At 45.4% G+C, this 18,020-nt stretch overlaps 1 protein-coding gene across 4 annotated transcripts in view; it reads left to right on the top strand.

Moving 5' to 3' along the window:
* The window catches only part of CDC25A (cell division cycle 25A), a 255,238-nt gene that overhangs the window by 149,287 nt on the left and 87,931 nt on the right, over positions 1 to 18,020 (top strand). For all 4 annotated transcript variants that reach the window (XM_085628703.1, XM_085628701.1, XM_085628704.1 and 1 more), the window contains exon 15: positions 14,550 to 14,680. In XM_085628703.1, the coding sequence (XP_085484829.1) occupies positions 14,550 to 14,680 (131 nt within the window). The remainder of the gene's footprint in view (positions 1 to 14,549; positions 14,681 to 18,020) is intronic.

Genomic DNA, 18,020 nt, shown 5'->3' with positions numbered 1-18,020 from the left:
CGGAAAGTCATGTACAGAACTGACGTCAGCGCGCAAGGGCACTAGTAGCTACCGCGATGTAATCTTGGCGACCACGAAGCCAACGACTGACACGGAGCCGCACATCGCCACCTTCCGACGCGCAGCTGTACTGCTGACAAACTTTCCGGATACAGTCTGATGCCTGGGGGTAATTCTAAGGTAAGGAATATATCGCCAACTAATATTTTACAGATCTATTGTTACCGAAGGTAAGTAACTTGTCCGTTTAGCACAGTGGTGTTTTTAGCTACATTTATTATAGTTTAAATTTGACTAATTGGGTGTACTTTTTAACATCAAAATACTATAAAATATTTTTCCTTTAGTCGCTTATATTCTGAAAATGTTTAAATGGCATTCTGGGCATCCTGCACATTTAGCTATTGTGTTATGGTTTCAAAGAGAATGCACATGACAGATATAGGATTGATTTTTCCTCCAGCTGTACAATACAGTGCTCTCCCTCCCTTTTTGTATGTTTTATATTTATGTTGGGCAAATCGAACTACCAAGCAAGAGGCCATTGTACAAGGAGAGGTGGGGGTAGCAAGCTGGCTGACAGGGACAGTGATGATTTTCTGGAATGTTTTGTTACAGTGACGGGCTTAAACATTGACGGAGGTGAGAATTTATCTTCATTTAGAGCTTGATTTTTACTTTTGGGGCGTGATCTAGGGAGTGACCATGTTTCTTGGGGTTGCTGGAAACATGAAGCTTGTACACAAGCTACTGTCATCTCCACTGAAATGTGACCACTTGCCATGGGTGGTCCTCACTGTACCTGTCCTTTTAGTCTAGTCAAATTAGTTTAAAAAATGGGCTAACCTAGAACTAATTGCAATACAATTTCTGTGACTGGATTGTTTAAATTTTTCCGTAGAAAACGATGGTGAAAGGTCTACCACTCTATCATGATGCGTTAATCCAATATGGTGGATTTTTCAAAATGGCTGCCCATTATTTGAGATACAGGGTATATCTGTTTATATGCCCATGTGTGGTATCATTTGATATGTTTTTAGGGACGGGAAAGTCAAAAAGAACATCAAAAATTGTTTCTGATGACCCTAATATCAAATTGGGATTAATACAATAAACGATAATTGTTAATATGCCAAACATGGTTTTGACATTTTTTAATTACATATTTTTTAACATTTGAAAAGGATAAACAAATTTCAACTAAATATAGCACTTCTCAATATGACACTGACAAATGAAAATTGTTAGAGATAAATTCAGACAGCACTCCTCAGTATAAGAATAGTATGATTTCAATCATCGTCCATGTCCACTTCCATGGAATTGCAACAGCTTATTCCTCGACAATCCGTGCACGCATCTGTGTACACTATTCCCTGTCTTTTGCATATACATTGCAGAGTCGCACATTGACTCTTGCTACAGCCACATTTCACAAATTTTAATGAATGATCTGGTGCTGGTGCTTGACTCACTCTAATGGGAGCCAATCTTCCATATTTCACTTCAAATCCCCACTGTAATGGATCCATATGAATACCCATCCACTGCTGCACCTGATGATATACTCTTGAGTGAATGAAATTTGCAGGCATTCTCTGCAGGAGGCAAGACTTCCGGTTTCACATGTATTGTTGATTTTGTTGCCTTTGAAGTGAAAGTTCGAAGTATCATATCATGTAGTGTGCTGGCTCCTGTTATTCCTCCATACAACTCTAGAATAGCATTAAGACCAGCATTTACAATTTCTTGAGTTGATTTTTGTGAAGTTTGGAATACGCCAGCACTTTCTTTGAAGCTGCCTGATTTTCTTAGCAACTTTATGGAGTCACCTTTTCCTAATCCAAATGGTTTGGAGGTGGTATTGCATCCTAATACGGCGTGAGAGCAGACGTCATTACCTAAAGCTTTTTCTAATTTCCTAATTTACACAGTTATGTTTTTGGAAGATTTCTTAGGTTCTGGGCAAAGGAAAATATCAAATTGGTTTTCTTGAAAATGATGCAGTAGTACGAGAAGATCGGTGTCCTCGCCAACAATGGCTGTAGGATGAGTTTTGGCCGACTCAATAACCTCCAAAACGACAATGAAGTCTGCATCACTATGAGCTTGCTTTGTTTTACACCCAGCTTCTTGTAACTTTTGCGATAATTGATCAATGAAGGCTTGTTTATTTTCATTATTACTCAGAAATAATTGTTTCTGGATGGCGATGGAGGTAGAAGTTATGAAATTTACTTTAGGTCCCACAATACCTCTGTTTCTTTTTAGATGGGCTTCTGATTTTGTAGAAAACTTATCTCCATATCCGTTGAATACTATTATTGCCTGGCCATACTTTGTTAGCACACATCTCTCATAGGCACAAAGCAGCTCATGGAATGTCTGATTCGGACTCCAAGGAAGGCGATGTAGTAACCACCCACCATCAATGACGAACTGCATATTTTCGGGCATGTTGGCAACGGCTGGTACTTGCTCTTTAATATAATTGGCAAGCTGCGACTTCCCAGATTCCCTCATAAGTCCATGCTTGTTGAATAAACTAGCTGGGTATGAGCAAAGCTCATAACGAAACACCTCCTGTAAATCCACGCCACTAGTCTGAGCACAAAGCAACAAGCGCTGAAACAATAGTTCAGGATCCATAACAAAGGTTTCTTCTTTCAATTTAACAGATTGAACTGATTTCATTACCTTCACCTGGTTGCTTTTTCTGAAAGAGAACTTAGACTCTTTTGTCCGTCATCTCATTGAGAATTCTATTTCCAATTTCTTCTGCAAGTTCAGGATTAACCACTGCCATAAGTAACACCCGTGGTAATGTTAAGCAGGTTGCTGTCTCGCTCAAAAACATTGAGCTGTTCTACATATACCAGTACTTTCTGTGTATCTCCTTTATCGCGTTCAATTCTTGAACTAGTCATAGTAACATGTTGCTCACTTGCTGCATGCTTCACTGAAGCCTAGTCCTGCATGCATTCATTCAAATGGGCGCAAATAGGGTGTGACATAACCCAGACAAGCTGCTGCTGTTCTTCCATACCTTTTCCATGGGTCATTCCGCCGAATCCTTTTATAATCTTCATTAGAACTTGTTCAATTGCCAAATCAGTGGAAAGGCCACCCCCATCACTTCTTCGGACAACATGCAGACCATTTGTAAATGCTGTGTATACATCAGGAGCTTCAAATTCAAGCTCAACCATTCTCTCATAATACAGTTGTGCAGAACTGGCATATAAATTATGGCCACATGCTGCAAAAAAAAGTAGCATCTCCTTTACCATTGCAAGATGTAGATGCCAATTCCCTTTTTTTTTTTTCCTTTTAAGAATTGCTTCAGGATGCTGACCGTTTCCAAATATTGCAACCAAAGTCGGAGTTCTGTAAAATTTAAGTTCATCTTTGGCCTTCAGCAGTTTGGTTGCTATTTCGACAGCAGCATTATGTGTAACATCCTCAACAGAATGCTCCCCATTAAGAAGATTATTAAACAATGATCTAGCTGCCTGTAAATCGTCGTGATCTAGGGCTTGCGTTGCTAAAATAGTGTTGAAAATTGATGAAACAATAACAACGTTACAAAACAAAACGCAAACAATAGAAAACTTTTTATTTCCAAAGTGAATTGTAATATTTACGTTCCTTCACACTGTCATATAAGTCAACGAAAAAATTATACAAACTTGGTCTATCTGACATATTCCGCGATTATTTGACATTATGGTCATCAGAAACAATTTTTGATATTTTTGACTTTCCCGTCCCTAAAAACATATAAAATGATACCACACATGGGCATATAAAAGGTTATACCCTATAGCTCAAATAATGGGCAGCCATTTTGAAAAATCGGCCATATTGGATTAACGCATCATGATAGTGGTAGACATTTTACCATCGTTTTCTACCAAAAAATTTCAATAACAATCCACTCAAAGAAGTTGTATTGCAATTAGTTCTAGGTTCCGCAACAAATTGACTAGTCTATTTCACTCTTTTGTTCCCAACTCCTTCATCCAGTCCCTCTATAACCTTGTCGTATGAAGCTGGCTCTATATATTGGACCAAATCGAGGTACACTGTGTAGAGTCCAGGCAACCAGTACTGGTTGACAGAGGCAAAAATGAGAACTAAATGCTGTTTTGTGGTAGTGTGGGCAAGCAGTTATAGCTTATCAGTGGGTAGTTCTAAGCATTTGTTGTACTTGGAGGCAAATGAGACGGACACAAAAAATAAATCCATGACAAAGTTAGAAAAATAACAAAGTTCGAGGCATGTGAGCTGTAGATCACATGCTTTGCATTGCTCACCATCTAGTGTTGGGTCCGTATGTTTGCACTTTGTTTTTGTTTGAAGAAGTATTTTCCAGTCACGAGGTAGGTGACTCCTCCGTTCGGTGATAGTGCGCATGGGCATTGGCTCCATTGTTAGTTTTTTTCCACCATCGGGTTTGGATGTGAATTGCTGTGCTCCGGTGCGGTACCGTATGTCTGGTTCCCTTCGCGCAATCCACTACCCTGGGCGGTATTGTGTTTCGATCGAGTTTCCCATTCTCTGTGTATTGGGCATTGGCTCCATTGTTAGATTGTTTTTTCCGCCATCTGGTTCGGATGTGAATTGCTGCAGTTCGGTACCGTATCTCTGGTTCCCTTCGCCAATGCACTACCTTCGACGGTATTCTCTCGATAGAGTATCCCATTCTCCGCGTATCGTTTACACTCCAAAATCTTCGATCAGAAAACTTGTGGAGGGCTGTTGGACCTACCCGCGCCGGGCTCGCTAGCAGTCGATGGAATGGACTCCATTCAAGCTCTGTCCTGGGTGTTGTGCTAAGTTTCCACGCACCGACCTGCATGAAGTGTGCAACCTAACTTTGTTCCCGGAACACGGCGAAAAAGACTGAGACGAGTGCCGATCGTTTTGATCAAAGAAGACACTTCGTGACCGTCTGGCTCGACGTCACGAGGTACACCACCAAGGCGGTACCGGACATCTTCGGCGAAGATTCCGACGGAGATGAAACACAAGCTCAAGGAGCCGAGGAAGAACAACATATCTGTGTCTGAAGCCGACTCTGACATGGAACAGGAGGAACAAGTTACACCGGGTCAGCGAACCATGAGTACAGAAAGCCCCTTGCCCCAACAACACAAGACAAAAAAGGCTCTGGTCCTTCCTCTGCCTGCAGGTCAATGTTGGCACCGAGAAAGTTTTGAGCACCCCGCCTGCGGGCCTGGTTCAGTGGAACCCCAAAGGTAGGCCGAGGTAAAGTTAGATAGCACCGCACTCTCTTTTTGTGGTAGTGTGGTGTAGCACGAAGGCTTTATCAAAGGACAGTGTTAAGCATTTGTTCCACACACTCGGTCAGCAAATAAATTCACACACTCAAAGACTAAACTTAAGACCAATTGTTTGTATAAAATTAGTTTTTTTGTAAATTCGGTTTATTGATAACCGTGCATATTAAAAAGCGGTTGCATATTGATAGACTGAAATTATTCTGTTGACACATTTCCAATTGCCATAGACATATCAGTAAGACAGTCAGTACATTGTATGTATTACGGAATGTTGCAAGCACCCTACCCTCCCACCAACCCCTTCATTCAGAACCTCAATCCGATGCGGTCAACGGTGGAGTACAGATATATCCTCTATATTTATTCCATGCCCCCATATTCTCTCCCATGTATGAGGTACATTCTTCGGGAGATTTACCTGGTTTAGGAATTGTCACTATGGTGGCAGTACGTTGATCCCGTGGGAGTTCCTTCGCCTTCAGACTTGTGAGATACATATTTAAAAGATGCGGAGCTATAGTAGTAGACGTCTTTTTATAGAGCTCAACGAGTATGCCGTTAGGCCCCACCGCCTTCCCTGACTGTATGACCCCTATAGGTAATTGCAGTTCATCCGTTGTGATGTCTGCTTCGAGCGTTGAGACCGCTTCTGGAGTTACCCCAAAGCTTGACCCTTGCAACCGATCTACTTAGCTGCAAGCAGTGTGGCTCCAGGTTCCTCATTGTCTCAAGTGGAAAGCATTGGGTCGAACTCCGATTTAGACCTCTGCACCCTGCCGCCACTGGTGGTGCAGTTTTGTCCCCTGTTCCTTGCTAACTTTTGTCTCCGAAAACTGGGATTGTAAATGTAATTACTTGTTTAATTGCAATATTGTTTTCCCCATAGGATAGCATTGAACTGTGTTGAAAAGTTTCAAAGTGTCGATTTTTGAAAGTAAAATATTTTTTTTATTAAAAACATACTTAGCGGATTTCTAAGACTTTGGTCTTAAAATAAAATTCTAAGTATATGTTCGAGGCATATGAGCTGCAGATTGTACACTTAGCATAGATCGCCATCTGGTGTTGGGCCCGGATGTTTGCAGTTTGTTTTTGTTCTTTGGACAGTCTTTGGAAGTCACGACTTCGGTGACTCCTCCTTCGGTCCGTACTGCGCATGGGCTTCGGCTCCATCCTCAGATTGTTTTTTTCCGCCATCGGGCTCGGATGTGATACTTTGTGCTCCGGCTTCGAACTTCTACGGTTCCAGCCTCGACGGAAAATCCTCGTTCTTCGAGTTTCTTCATCATATCTTCATCTCTCGAAGCGGCACTTTTCTCCATTCTGTACATCAACACCGGCCTTCGGGCCCTCCTCGACTCCGGTCCCGGCCGATGGAAAGGACTCCGTTCAAAAAGTGCCCAAAATGTGGGTCTAAATTTCCCCACACCGACCTCCATCAGGTGTGTAACCTTTGCCTCTCTCCAGAACACGAGGCCAGAGACTGCCCCGCCTGTAAGTCTTTTCGATCAAAAAAGACCATCCGGGATCGAAGAGCTCGACGCACCATGGCGCACTCATCGACCGCAGCTCCACCGGACATCTTCGGAGACTACGCCGAAGCTTTGGGGCAACTACACACCGAGCAGGAGGACGACGTCGTCAGCGCTTCCGAGGCCGACGACTTCGACGTGGAGGACATCACACCGGCGCAGCGGGTCGTGAGTACTGTACCCCCTCCCACCCCCGCGCCCAAAACCAAAGAGACTCGGGTTACACCCTCGCCTGCAGGCCTGGGTAAAACCAAGCACACAGCTTCTATCACCCCACCTTCGGGCCCGGTGTCGAAGCCTCAAAAGTCTCACGGCAGCTCGGGCTCGAGCCAGCCGACTCCTGGTGCCGAAAAACACCATCCGTCACCGAAGAAAGTGATACCCAGCTCGACTCCGAAGCCACCAGTGCCGAAGCCTGGACTCTCGGTACCGACCAAACACAAATCTGTCGGCACCGACACTCCGGCGCCGAAAACTCCTTCGGCGCCGAAAAAACCGGAGGCTCCAAAAAAGCATGGCGCACAGAAACCATCGAAGCCCTCGGCTCCGAAACCATCGGCGCCAGCGGACGATTCGGCGCCACTGGATCTGTTTACACCAGACCCTTTGCAAAAGACTCTATTTAAAGATCCAAAGACTGGGCTATTGACTTTAATTATCAAGAAAAGACGCCTTGACACTCCGGCTCCTCCTCCACCACCCAAGCGGAAGGACTCTGCTACTTCTCCCCTCAGAGTGCCCTCCCCACTACCTCCTCCTCTGCCTCCTCCGCCTCCTCCACCCCCTCCCAGGTCTCCGCCACCCTTACCTCATCGCTCCCCCACCCCGTCCCCAGATCCGGATTACGGGGATCCACATTATGACCCAGCGGACGCCCCAATGGACCCCACTCCACCGGGGACCCCTGACCCATGGGAAGACTACCAAAACCCTGACATACCAGATATGCCTCAGGACGACCTATACCCATCCAGGCCGTCTCCCCCTGAGGACTCCTTAGGGTTTCATCACTTAGTGCAGAGAGCAGCACACTACCATGGGGTGGAAATGCATAGTGAACCAGTGGAAGACGACTTCCTACTGGACACATTTGACATTCAAGACAAGTCCACGTCTATCTTGCCCATGCTTAAAGGTGTCACCAAGCATGCTGCAGAGGTGTTCAAAGATCCTGTCAGGGCCAGGGTGTTGAACCCTAGAATAGAAAAGAAGTACAAGGCGGCACCCACAGACCCTGCATACATTAAGGGCCCTGCTCCCTTAGATTCCCTAGTTGTGTCCACAGCTAGAAAGTGGGCTAACTCCCAGTCCTCAGGAGAAGCCCCACCGCCAGATAAGGAATCCAAACTTCTAGACGCGTCTGGCAAACGCACCGCCTCCCAAACTGCAAACATGTGGCGCATTGCAAATACACAAGCGCTACTTGCGCGCTATGACAGAGCACACTACGACGAGCTTGAGGCTCTTATGCAACACCTCCCCGAAAAACACAAACGCAAGGCTCATGACCTGATACAGGAGGGTAAACTAATTACAAACACCTCCATTAAGTGTGCCCTCGATGCAGCCGACACTGCTTCTAGAGCCATAAATACCAGTGTCCTGCTTCGTCGCCATGCCTGGCTCAGGATCTCAGGGTTCAAGCCTGAAGTCCAGGCGTCCATACTAAATCACCCCTTTGACCAACAAACTCTCTTTGGGCCAAAGGTGGACGAAGCATTAGAAAAGATGAAAAAGGACACAGACACAGCAAAGTCTATGGGGGCACTCCAATCACAGGCCCCTAAACGCTCCTTTCGACGCTCATCCTTTCGTAGCAGAGGCTACTCCACCGATAGCGCCTCTACCTCCTACAAGTCCCCTCCTCAAAATACCTTTTCAAAGGGCTACCAAAGGGGTGGTTACAGAGGCAACAACAATAAGGGCAGGGGCAAAACTAACACCACCCGTTCTGCCACCCCGCCCGCACAATGACTTCCCTTCACTCCCCCCAGACCATCCCACTCCGGTCGGGGGCAGGCTACAAAACGTTATCCACGCATGGGAATCCATAACATCGGACAAATGGGTAAACCAAATTATTCGGGCAGGGTACTGTCTCGAGCTAACATCTACCCCACCCAATATCCCACCAAGACACCGTCCAATGTCTCAAGAACATTCCACACTGCTCAAACAGGAGGTGCTCTCCCTCCTCCAAAAACACGCTATAGAGCAGGTTCCCCTCAATCAGCAAAATCTAGGAGTCTACTCCCTGTATTTCCTCATACCAAAGAAAGACGGGACCCTGAGGCCCATTCTGGACCTCCGGCCTCTAAATGCGTACATACATTCAGACCATTTCCACATGGTCACCCTACAATAAGTCCTCCCACTCCTCTGTCAGGGAGACTTTCTCACTACCTTGGATCTGAAGGACTCATACTTTCATATTCCAATACACCCTTCTCACAGGAAGTACTTCAGGTTCGTGGTGGACGGTCAGCATTACCAATTCACGGTTCTCCCCTTCGGGGTCACCACCGCACCACGGGTGTTTACCAAATGCCTAGCAGTTGTAGCAGCACGCCTCAGGCGTCAACATATCCACGTCTTCCCCTACCTAGACGACTGGCTCATAAAAGCCACGTCCTACAACCAATGTGTGCGACACACCAACAGCACCATTCAACTACTCCACCGGCTAGGCTTCATGGTGAACTACCAAAAGTCCCACCTCCTACCATCCCACACAAAGCAATATCTCGGGGCAACTATAGACACCTCCAAAGGTATTGCCTATCCAAACTCAGCCAGGATCGCAAGCATACAAGCCTTGCGCAAAACATTCCTTCCTCAACACTCTCTTCCAGCAAGAGTGTTTATGAAGCTCATAGGAATGATGGCGTCTTGCATTTTCATAGTGCCCCATGCAAGACTCCACATGCGTCCACTTCAAGAGTGCCTAGCACGACAGTGGAACCAGGCCCAGGGTCAGCTGACGGATCTGGTGTTGGTGGACGGCCGCACCCATCACTCTCTGCAGTGGTGGAACACCACAAACCTTTCCAAAGGGCGGCCGTTCCTGGACCCGGTTCCTCAGGTGATTCTAACAGCGGACGCATCGCTCTCCGGCTGGGGAGCGCACCTCCTACACCTCACAATGCAAGGTCTATGGACGCCACAGCAAAAATCGCTCCACATCAACCATCTGGAGCTCTTGGCGATCTTTCTAGCCCTAAAATCTTTCCAAAAACAGATTTCGGGCAAAGCAGTCCTCATTCGCACAGACAACATGACTGCAATGTATTATATCCAAAAACAGGGGGGGACACACACTCCCCAGCTCTCCCGCTTAGCCCAGAGCATATGGAGATGGGCAATTCCCCAAAACATCTTTCTCCTGGCACAGCACGTTCCAGGCGTACAAAACACCATGGCAGATCTGCTCAGCAGACAAACGAAACAACTACACGAATGGGAACTGCATCAACAAGTTCTTCACCCATTCTTCCAACAGTGGGGGCATCCTCAGATAGACCTCTTCGCCACCCACGAAAACAAAAAATGCCCAAGCTTCGCCGCCAGATACCCACACCCATTGTCCAAGGGCAATGAGATATGGATGAACTGGTCAGGCAGATTTGCATACGCCTTTCCACCTCTCCCACTAATTCCATTAGTGGTAAGGAAGCTACAACAGCACTCCCTCACACTCATTCTAGTAGCTCCAACATGGGCCAGGCAGCCGTGGTACACCACACTACTACAACTATCAGTGGTACCACATCAAAAACTGCACCTGTCCCCATGCCTCCTAACCCAGAACCATGGAGAAATCAGGCACCCGGACCCAGCTCAGCTCAACCTTGCGATCTGGCTCCTGAAATCTTAGAATTTGGATACCTTAACCTTCCCCCTGATTGCATGAACATCATCATGGAAGCCAGACGTCCTACCACTAGAGCATGCTATGCCGCAAAGTAGAAAAGATTTGTAATTTACTGCCATAACAATACAATCAACTCTTTAGATGCATCCATACAGCACATCATATGCTATCTGCTCCATCTTCACAGGTGTAACCTGGCATATTCATCCATACGCCTACACCTAGCAGCGATGTCTGCTTATCTACAAAACAGACAGCATTTATCACTGTTCAGAGTGCCCGCTATTAAAGCCTTTATGGAAGGCCTTAAACGAGTTATTCCTCCCAGGGCACCACCTTCCCCTGTGTGGAATCTAAATGTAGTTCTTACACGGCTAATGGGTCCACCCTTCGAACCAATGCATAAATGTGAGCTACAGTTCCTCACCTGGAAAACAGCTTTCCTCGTAGCTATCACTTCCCTTAGAAGGGTTGGTGAAATACAAGCGTTCACTATACAGGAACCCTTCCTACAAATACATCACAGCAAGGTCATACTTCGTATAAATCCGAAGTTTCTGCCCAAGGTCATTTCCCCCTTCCATCTCAATCAATCGGTGGAATTACCTGTCTTTTTCTCGCAACCTCAATCTGTTGCAGAAAGGGCCTTACACACACTTGATGATAAGAGGGCTTTGCTGTACTACATACAAAGAACGCAACCTTTCAGGAAGACTAAACAATTGTTCGTCTCCTTCTCTCCACCACATAAAGGCAACCCCATCTCTAAATCAGGGATAGCTAGGTGGATTGTAAAGTGCATACAAATTTGCTATCAAAAGGCAAAAAGAACATTATCTGTTCCACCTAAAGCCCACTCTACTAGAAAGGTAGGGGCTTCTATGGCTTTTCTAGGGAACATACCCTTAGATGACATCTGCAAAGCAGCCACATGGTCAACACCGCACACCTTCACAAAACATTACTGTGTAGATGTGCATTCCAAGCAGCAAGCTAGTGTGGGCCAGGCTGTACTAAAGACACTTTTTCAAACCACTGCAACGGATACCGGTGGTCGCCGCTAAGGTTGGGTACTGCTATATAATCTATGCTAAGTGTACAATCTGCAGCTCATATGCCTCGAACGGAATATGCTACTTACCAGTATGCATCTGTTCTTGGCATGTAGAGCTGCAGAGTTGTACACGCCCACCCGCCTCCCCGGCTACCTGTATCCGTTCCAGTCCATCTTATTTAGATACAACACACATGGGTTTCTCACTGTTATTACTACGCTCCATCATTTCCCTGTTGGCGAAAAACAATCTGAGGATGGAGCCGAAGCCCATGCGCAGTACGGACCGAAGGAGGAGTCACCGAACTCGTGACTTCCAAAGACTGTCCAAAGAACAAAAACAAACTGCAAACATCCGGGCCCAACACCAGATGGCGATCTATGCTAAGTGTACAACTCTGCAGCTCTACATGCCAAGAACAGATGCATACTGGTAAGTATCATATTCCTTTTCTAAAATTGGTATGGATCTCTTTCTTGACTCGTGTGTCCATTATTGATCACTGTTGTGCAATAAATGTCTTACACTCCTCAGATAGGTCTAAGGCTGCTTGCCCACACTACCACTAATAAAGCACTTTGGGTTTTACACTTTTAGGGAACCCCTGGGCTCTGCACAATATTACCACCTAGTGGCAATATCCTATGCAGAGCCAGCTTCCTACACTGGTGGCAGACTGGTCTACACCAGTCAGCCAGTACACTGGTGGTTTGTAGGTTTTAAGAGGGTACCTCTAAGGTACCCTCTGCGTGCATGTATAAATAAATCCATATCTGGAATCAGTGGACGTTTTTTAATACAAGGTATTAGATACTAAACGTCTTTGGTTTCAGTGAAGCCACCATGTAGCTGGGGTACTCATAATCACCAGTGACCAGTGTATATACCCTCAAGATGGCTTCCCACTTCACTGGCAATGTCCAAGAATCAACTTGAACATCACATGGGCATGTCTGCTCATGCAGATATGTCCTAGCATGTAATGTACTGCATCCTGCCTTAGGGCTGTAAGGCCTGCTGTAGGGGTGGGTGACTTGCGTATATTACATGCAATGTCTGCAGGCATGGCACACAGGAGATGTGCCATGTTGTCTTCACTTTTGTCTGCACCATGTCATGCAGTCTGCAATGGCAAAGTTTACACAGAAATATCCCGGCACTCCAAAGTCACAATTGTTATTCGTATTGGTTATTAACCACAGAAGCAGAAAACAAAATATTGGTAATGAGAAACTGGCTACATAACAGATTAGGTCCTCGCAATAATGTATAACAAAGAATAATTTAATTCGACATTTTACAACAAAAGAAGGAAAGTCGCAATCATAAACACAGATCAGAATTGGAAAGTCGCAATCATAAACACAGATCAGAATTCCCTAATACATTTGGTTCTAGTTATTAGTTCGTGGAAAGGAGACTTATAGTCTCCAAATCTTGATCTAAATGGATGACAGCCGACACGTGTTTCGTCACGTATAGTGACTTCCTCAGGGCTTTACTTGTAAATCTAGAAACGTTTTGAATATCAGTCATGCAATTATGCTTGTGCCAGACGGTGTTTTCGATTGTTTATTTTTCAAAACCGCGCTCATGGGTTCGAAAAGATTCTATAGAAAGATCCGTGATCGTTGCCCTTGTAGTTGTTTCGAAATGCTGTTTATATCACGAGGAGTGGTCCTGATATCTGTACAACTTGTATTGAAGAATGACAAGCCTCCACCAACTATTTCTATTATTTAGGAAAGGTAGACCAAATTACAAATTGCTATAACCCAGGGTACTCGGCTATGCCATCTCTAGTATTTAATCGTTGTGACGGTCTTCGTATGGTCTTCTAAATAGTAGTTCTTAATGTGTTTAATGGCTCCGCCATGCTAAGTGAAGTCAAAGAACCGGCTATGGTAAGCCCGCGTAGTGTAGTTGGTGGTAACCGAAAATTGACTCCCGTATCTTCTTCACAATGGTAGACCATGGTGGGGCGTCACATCTGTCCCCAATCTGTCATTTTTTAAGTTCAACGATTTCAGCATTGGTTCTCATAGGCTGAGAACTATGAAAAATTGTAGTTATTTTTCAAGAGACCTGTTCTGAGAGTGACCTTGAAATATTCCAGTAATTTCCTTTTGCACTAAGTCTGAAACTGCCTAGGTGTATTGCAGCATAAGTTGGAGAATGAGGCAAAGCATTTATTTTTGCAGCACAATTTCCTTAAACGTGTTGCAGAATGTTGGGGATAACATGCACAGTGTATCATTCACCAGAACAGTGGTATCCAACAAAAAATTTCTAGAGGAAAGGGATTTGAGGCAATCGTTTGTTTGGTGTGAGCATGTGTTGGCCTTTTGAACAGAAATACAAGCAGAAGCAGTACTTTGCATGACTGTGGTTTATATTTGGAACCAGACAAGGTGGTTGAAGATCACGATTGGTAAGATGATCAGCAACACCAGCAAATGGATTACTTTGTATGTCCCCAAGGAGAATTTGTTACTGTTTGAAAGTGGGGGGTGCATCTTTAGTCTTTCTATAGAGTTTGGTGGATGGCACTTTAAATTGTTACTTTTTGCCCCTACATTGTTTTGCAGGTGTTTGAAATGGAGCTTGTACCCCAAGGCCTCTGATTTGCACACCTTCTCTTCCTTGTGGGACCATTCTTTCACCAATGTTACATTTACTCCACTCTGCTCTATTCGGTTATTTTCACATCTACTTTGGATGTAGACCAGTAGACTACTAAACATGGATATCTTATTCAGCTTTTCAAAATGTTCTTTTTAAGGGCGCGATTAACCTTCACATGGAACACGATGTTGAAACCTTGCTACTGAAGAAACCGATAGTGCCATATGAAGGAAAGAGAGTTATAATCGTTTTCCACTGTGAGTTCTCTTCGGAGCGTGGGCCTAGAATGTAAGTTAACAAACAAATGTATTACGGTAACTCCATGTATGATCAATGTTTGTTCCTAACAACTGTGAGGAAATAGGGTGCATTATATGGTGTGGGACCTCACCGTGTAATACTTACCAAGCCCTTTAGGACAGTAGGTTTTGTTTGTTAAAACCTCTAGCTCCACCGTGGGTAACTGTGGCTCTGAGCAACAAGACTTACACAAAGGAACAGATTTAAAGCATTTAAACAGCACCAAAACAAATTAAAGAAATGCATGAGACGCAGGAAATCTGGCACTATTTTATAAAAATAAACTATTTTTAGACCCCGCAATTAGAAAAAATACACCAAAGGGTTCAAGAGAGAATTTACAAATTAAGGTAATGCACCTTTTCACTTAACCGCAAACTAGCAGTGGCAAATTAAATTAGTTTGACCAACTATTTCAAGGAAAATGTTCGGCAAGCGTCAATGCAGTTAGTTTAGGTGACCAGCTCTGGCATGGAGTCAGTCAAGGGGACCAGCTAGATCCACAGAAAGTTACCTCATAGTTAGCAGTCCTCAGTGAGTTCCAGGCACTTTAATCCCTTTGCTGTAGGTTCCTGTGGAGTGGTCCTAATACAGGATGCTCAAGGAGGCTATAGATTCAATGCAGTCGGGGGTCTTCCTGTGGCTACTCCTCTGTCCCAGGGCTTGGTAAGGTGGTCTTGGTCACAGGGGTAGACTTTGCTCGTAGTTCTCTTGTGCCTGGTAGAAGTCCAGTCTCCACAGGGTTACCAGTCTCCCAGTAACGCGGTACCAGTGGAATTCTTTATTGGATGGTAACTTGTTTTACAGACTACCAATCTGCACTCTGACACTACCGCCTTCAGCGAGCTTGGGTGCAACTTTTAACACCTGGTCCTGGTTTCCTTATGCTGCTTATTGACTAGGAGTGATGGCGTGAAGATTTGGGCTACCACCTGACCCCAGCAGGCTTCAGCTGTTGTGGCACTGAGCTGCGAAAGTCAGTCAACTTGGAGTATCTTGCTTCGGCTGGGCTCCAGAGACCAGCAGTACACGAGAGGCACAGTCCCTCTATTTGCTAGCTACCAGGTAAAGCTGGTGCAGTCCACCCTGGTGCAGCCTATCTGCCGGTTCCATGGTACAGAAGGGTAGTTCTCCTTCTGTCCTAGTCCAGAAGGGATCTGATTTCGGAATGTCAGGGGTGTTTTTATGCCAGAAAATGTTCGTTTGGTGTACGCAGTCACCTGTGTGGAAATGGGGTACATTATTTGGTGGTGTTATGCAACCTCACGGTGTAATACTTACCAACCCCTTTAGATCCAGTAGGCTTAGCCTGTAAACCCCTCAGCTAAACCCTGGAAGTGTTTAGCCATGCAACAGTTGATGTTGTTGCACCAAGGATATTGTGCTGGATAACTAAACACTTAATGTCCCAAAGGCGAGACCTATTGGCTATGCCAATGCTTGTTTAGCAATGTTGTGCAGCATGGATAAAGAGGAAACCCCCCCCCCCCCCATTAAAAGAAAAGATGCTATTATGCAGTCGCAGCAACTGTCATTTTGTAGCTAAAAGCACAACACATGAACGCACCTACAGCGTGCGTGTGAAGTTTTCTTTCTTTTTTTTTTAATTTACTGTTCCAAGTTGTACTGGTAAATAAATAAAAAAAAAAGCAGTGCCGAAGCTTTTTAAATTTTTTTTTCTTTAAGGCGTGTGGAGGGAAATTACGAAAGCAGGGCTCAGAAGCAACACAGAGTCTTGGTGCGGGAAAGATTAGAGGATGGAGTATGCGTGTGTGTGTGCGAGAGCGTGCATGTGTGTGTGTGTGTGTGTGTAAGAGCGTGTGTGAGAGAGGGGGAGAGGGAGAGAGAGCTTGCATGTGTGCGTGCATACGTGTGAGGGAGGGAGCTTGTGTGCGTGAAAGAGTTGTAGGGAGAGTGGGTATATCCAATCAATGAGGAAAGGCGCCCCGCGGCACCGGTTCTCATGCAATCTTTTCGTGTTTTTAGGTAGAGTAGAGCAGGAAAAGGTGTTAGGGAACGCACACACATCACCCTAGCCTTTCACAACAGCACCCACTGCTGACTGCGCAGCTGCAGGATAATCATTAACAGGCACCAGCCCTGAGCAGCTGGAATGAATGATGCACCACCGCTGCTGGAGACTTGACAGGGAGCAGATGCCTGCCTGCTGTCAGGCCATGGCCCTATTGAAAGCAGTGAGCACCAATGAATGCCTTACCGTGCATAGCAGAAGTCAAAAGTGCTTCGGCACTGCACACTGCCACCACCACGCCACCAGTGCTTGGAGGCCTGAAAGGGAGCAAAGGGGTCCTTGTATCATACCACAGTCAAGCTAAAAGCACCAGTGAAGGTCTTACTGTAACTACCCCCACCACGCCACCTGTGCTGGAGGTCTGGCAGGGAGCAAGGGGTCCTTGTATCATAATAAAAGCACCAATGAATGACTTACCGTGCGTAGCAGGAATCAGTGGTGCTTCGGCACTACACACCAAAGAAAGAGAATGCGCGTGTGTGTGAGGGAGAGCGCGTGCATGTGTCTGGGCGTGAGAGAGTGCATGTGAGTGTGCATGCGTGTGTGAGAGAGGGGGAAAGAGCAGAGAACCTGCATGTGAGTATGCTCGTGTGAATGCGAGAGCGTGCATGTGTGCCTGTGAGAAAGAGAGCGTGCATGTGTGCGTGCCTGTGTGAGAGTGGGGTAGTGGGCGCGAGAGCGCGTGCGTGCGTGTGAGAGGGAGAGAGAGCTTGTGTGCGTGAAAGAGAGAGTTGATGCTGCATGGCAGAGCATGTTGGAGATCCCACAGCAACCCTCGAACCCCTGTAGGCATGTTTCGTGGAAAACATGAATGACTCCAACTAGAGGTTTGTAGGTGTGTAGGGCACCCTGCCATCCCAGAACAGTAGACTGGGTGTTAACTCTGCTAATTACAAACCCAATTAATACAATGCACACATTGAAGCACGGAGGTTTCGAATCGGATGAAGGTCTACGTTGGTTTTGATTAGATGAATCGGGTGTCTCTGTATCATAGGTTATTAGACTTGGATTCCGTTCTGGCTTGATGTATTGAACTTTTATGAAGCTGTCTTGTTACACATGATTTAATTACGAGATGTAAATATGCACACTAGTTAATTACAATCTTAACTTTAGTAATAAACTGTTTAGCACATTGGGGGTTGTCATGGCTTGACAAAGGGATTGGTTTCCGAGAAGAATCCGATGTGCACAGTTATTGTAAAATGTTTATTATTGCATAATATCAATGTTTATTATTGCATAATATCACTGAATTACACAACTGGTACCTGCAAGCCTCTAAATACAGGA

This window comes from Triturus cristatus, chromosome 10, assembly GCF_964204655.1.
Source record: "Triturus cristatus chromosome 10, aTriCri1.1, whole genome shotgun sequence".
NCBI classification, from domain to species: Eukaryota; Metazoa; Chordata; class Amphibia; order Caudata; family Salamandridae; genus Triturus; species Triturus cristatus.
The sequence above is the reverse complement of the archived record's forward strand: the minus strand, read 5'-3'. Positions and strand labels throughout refer to the sequence as shown.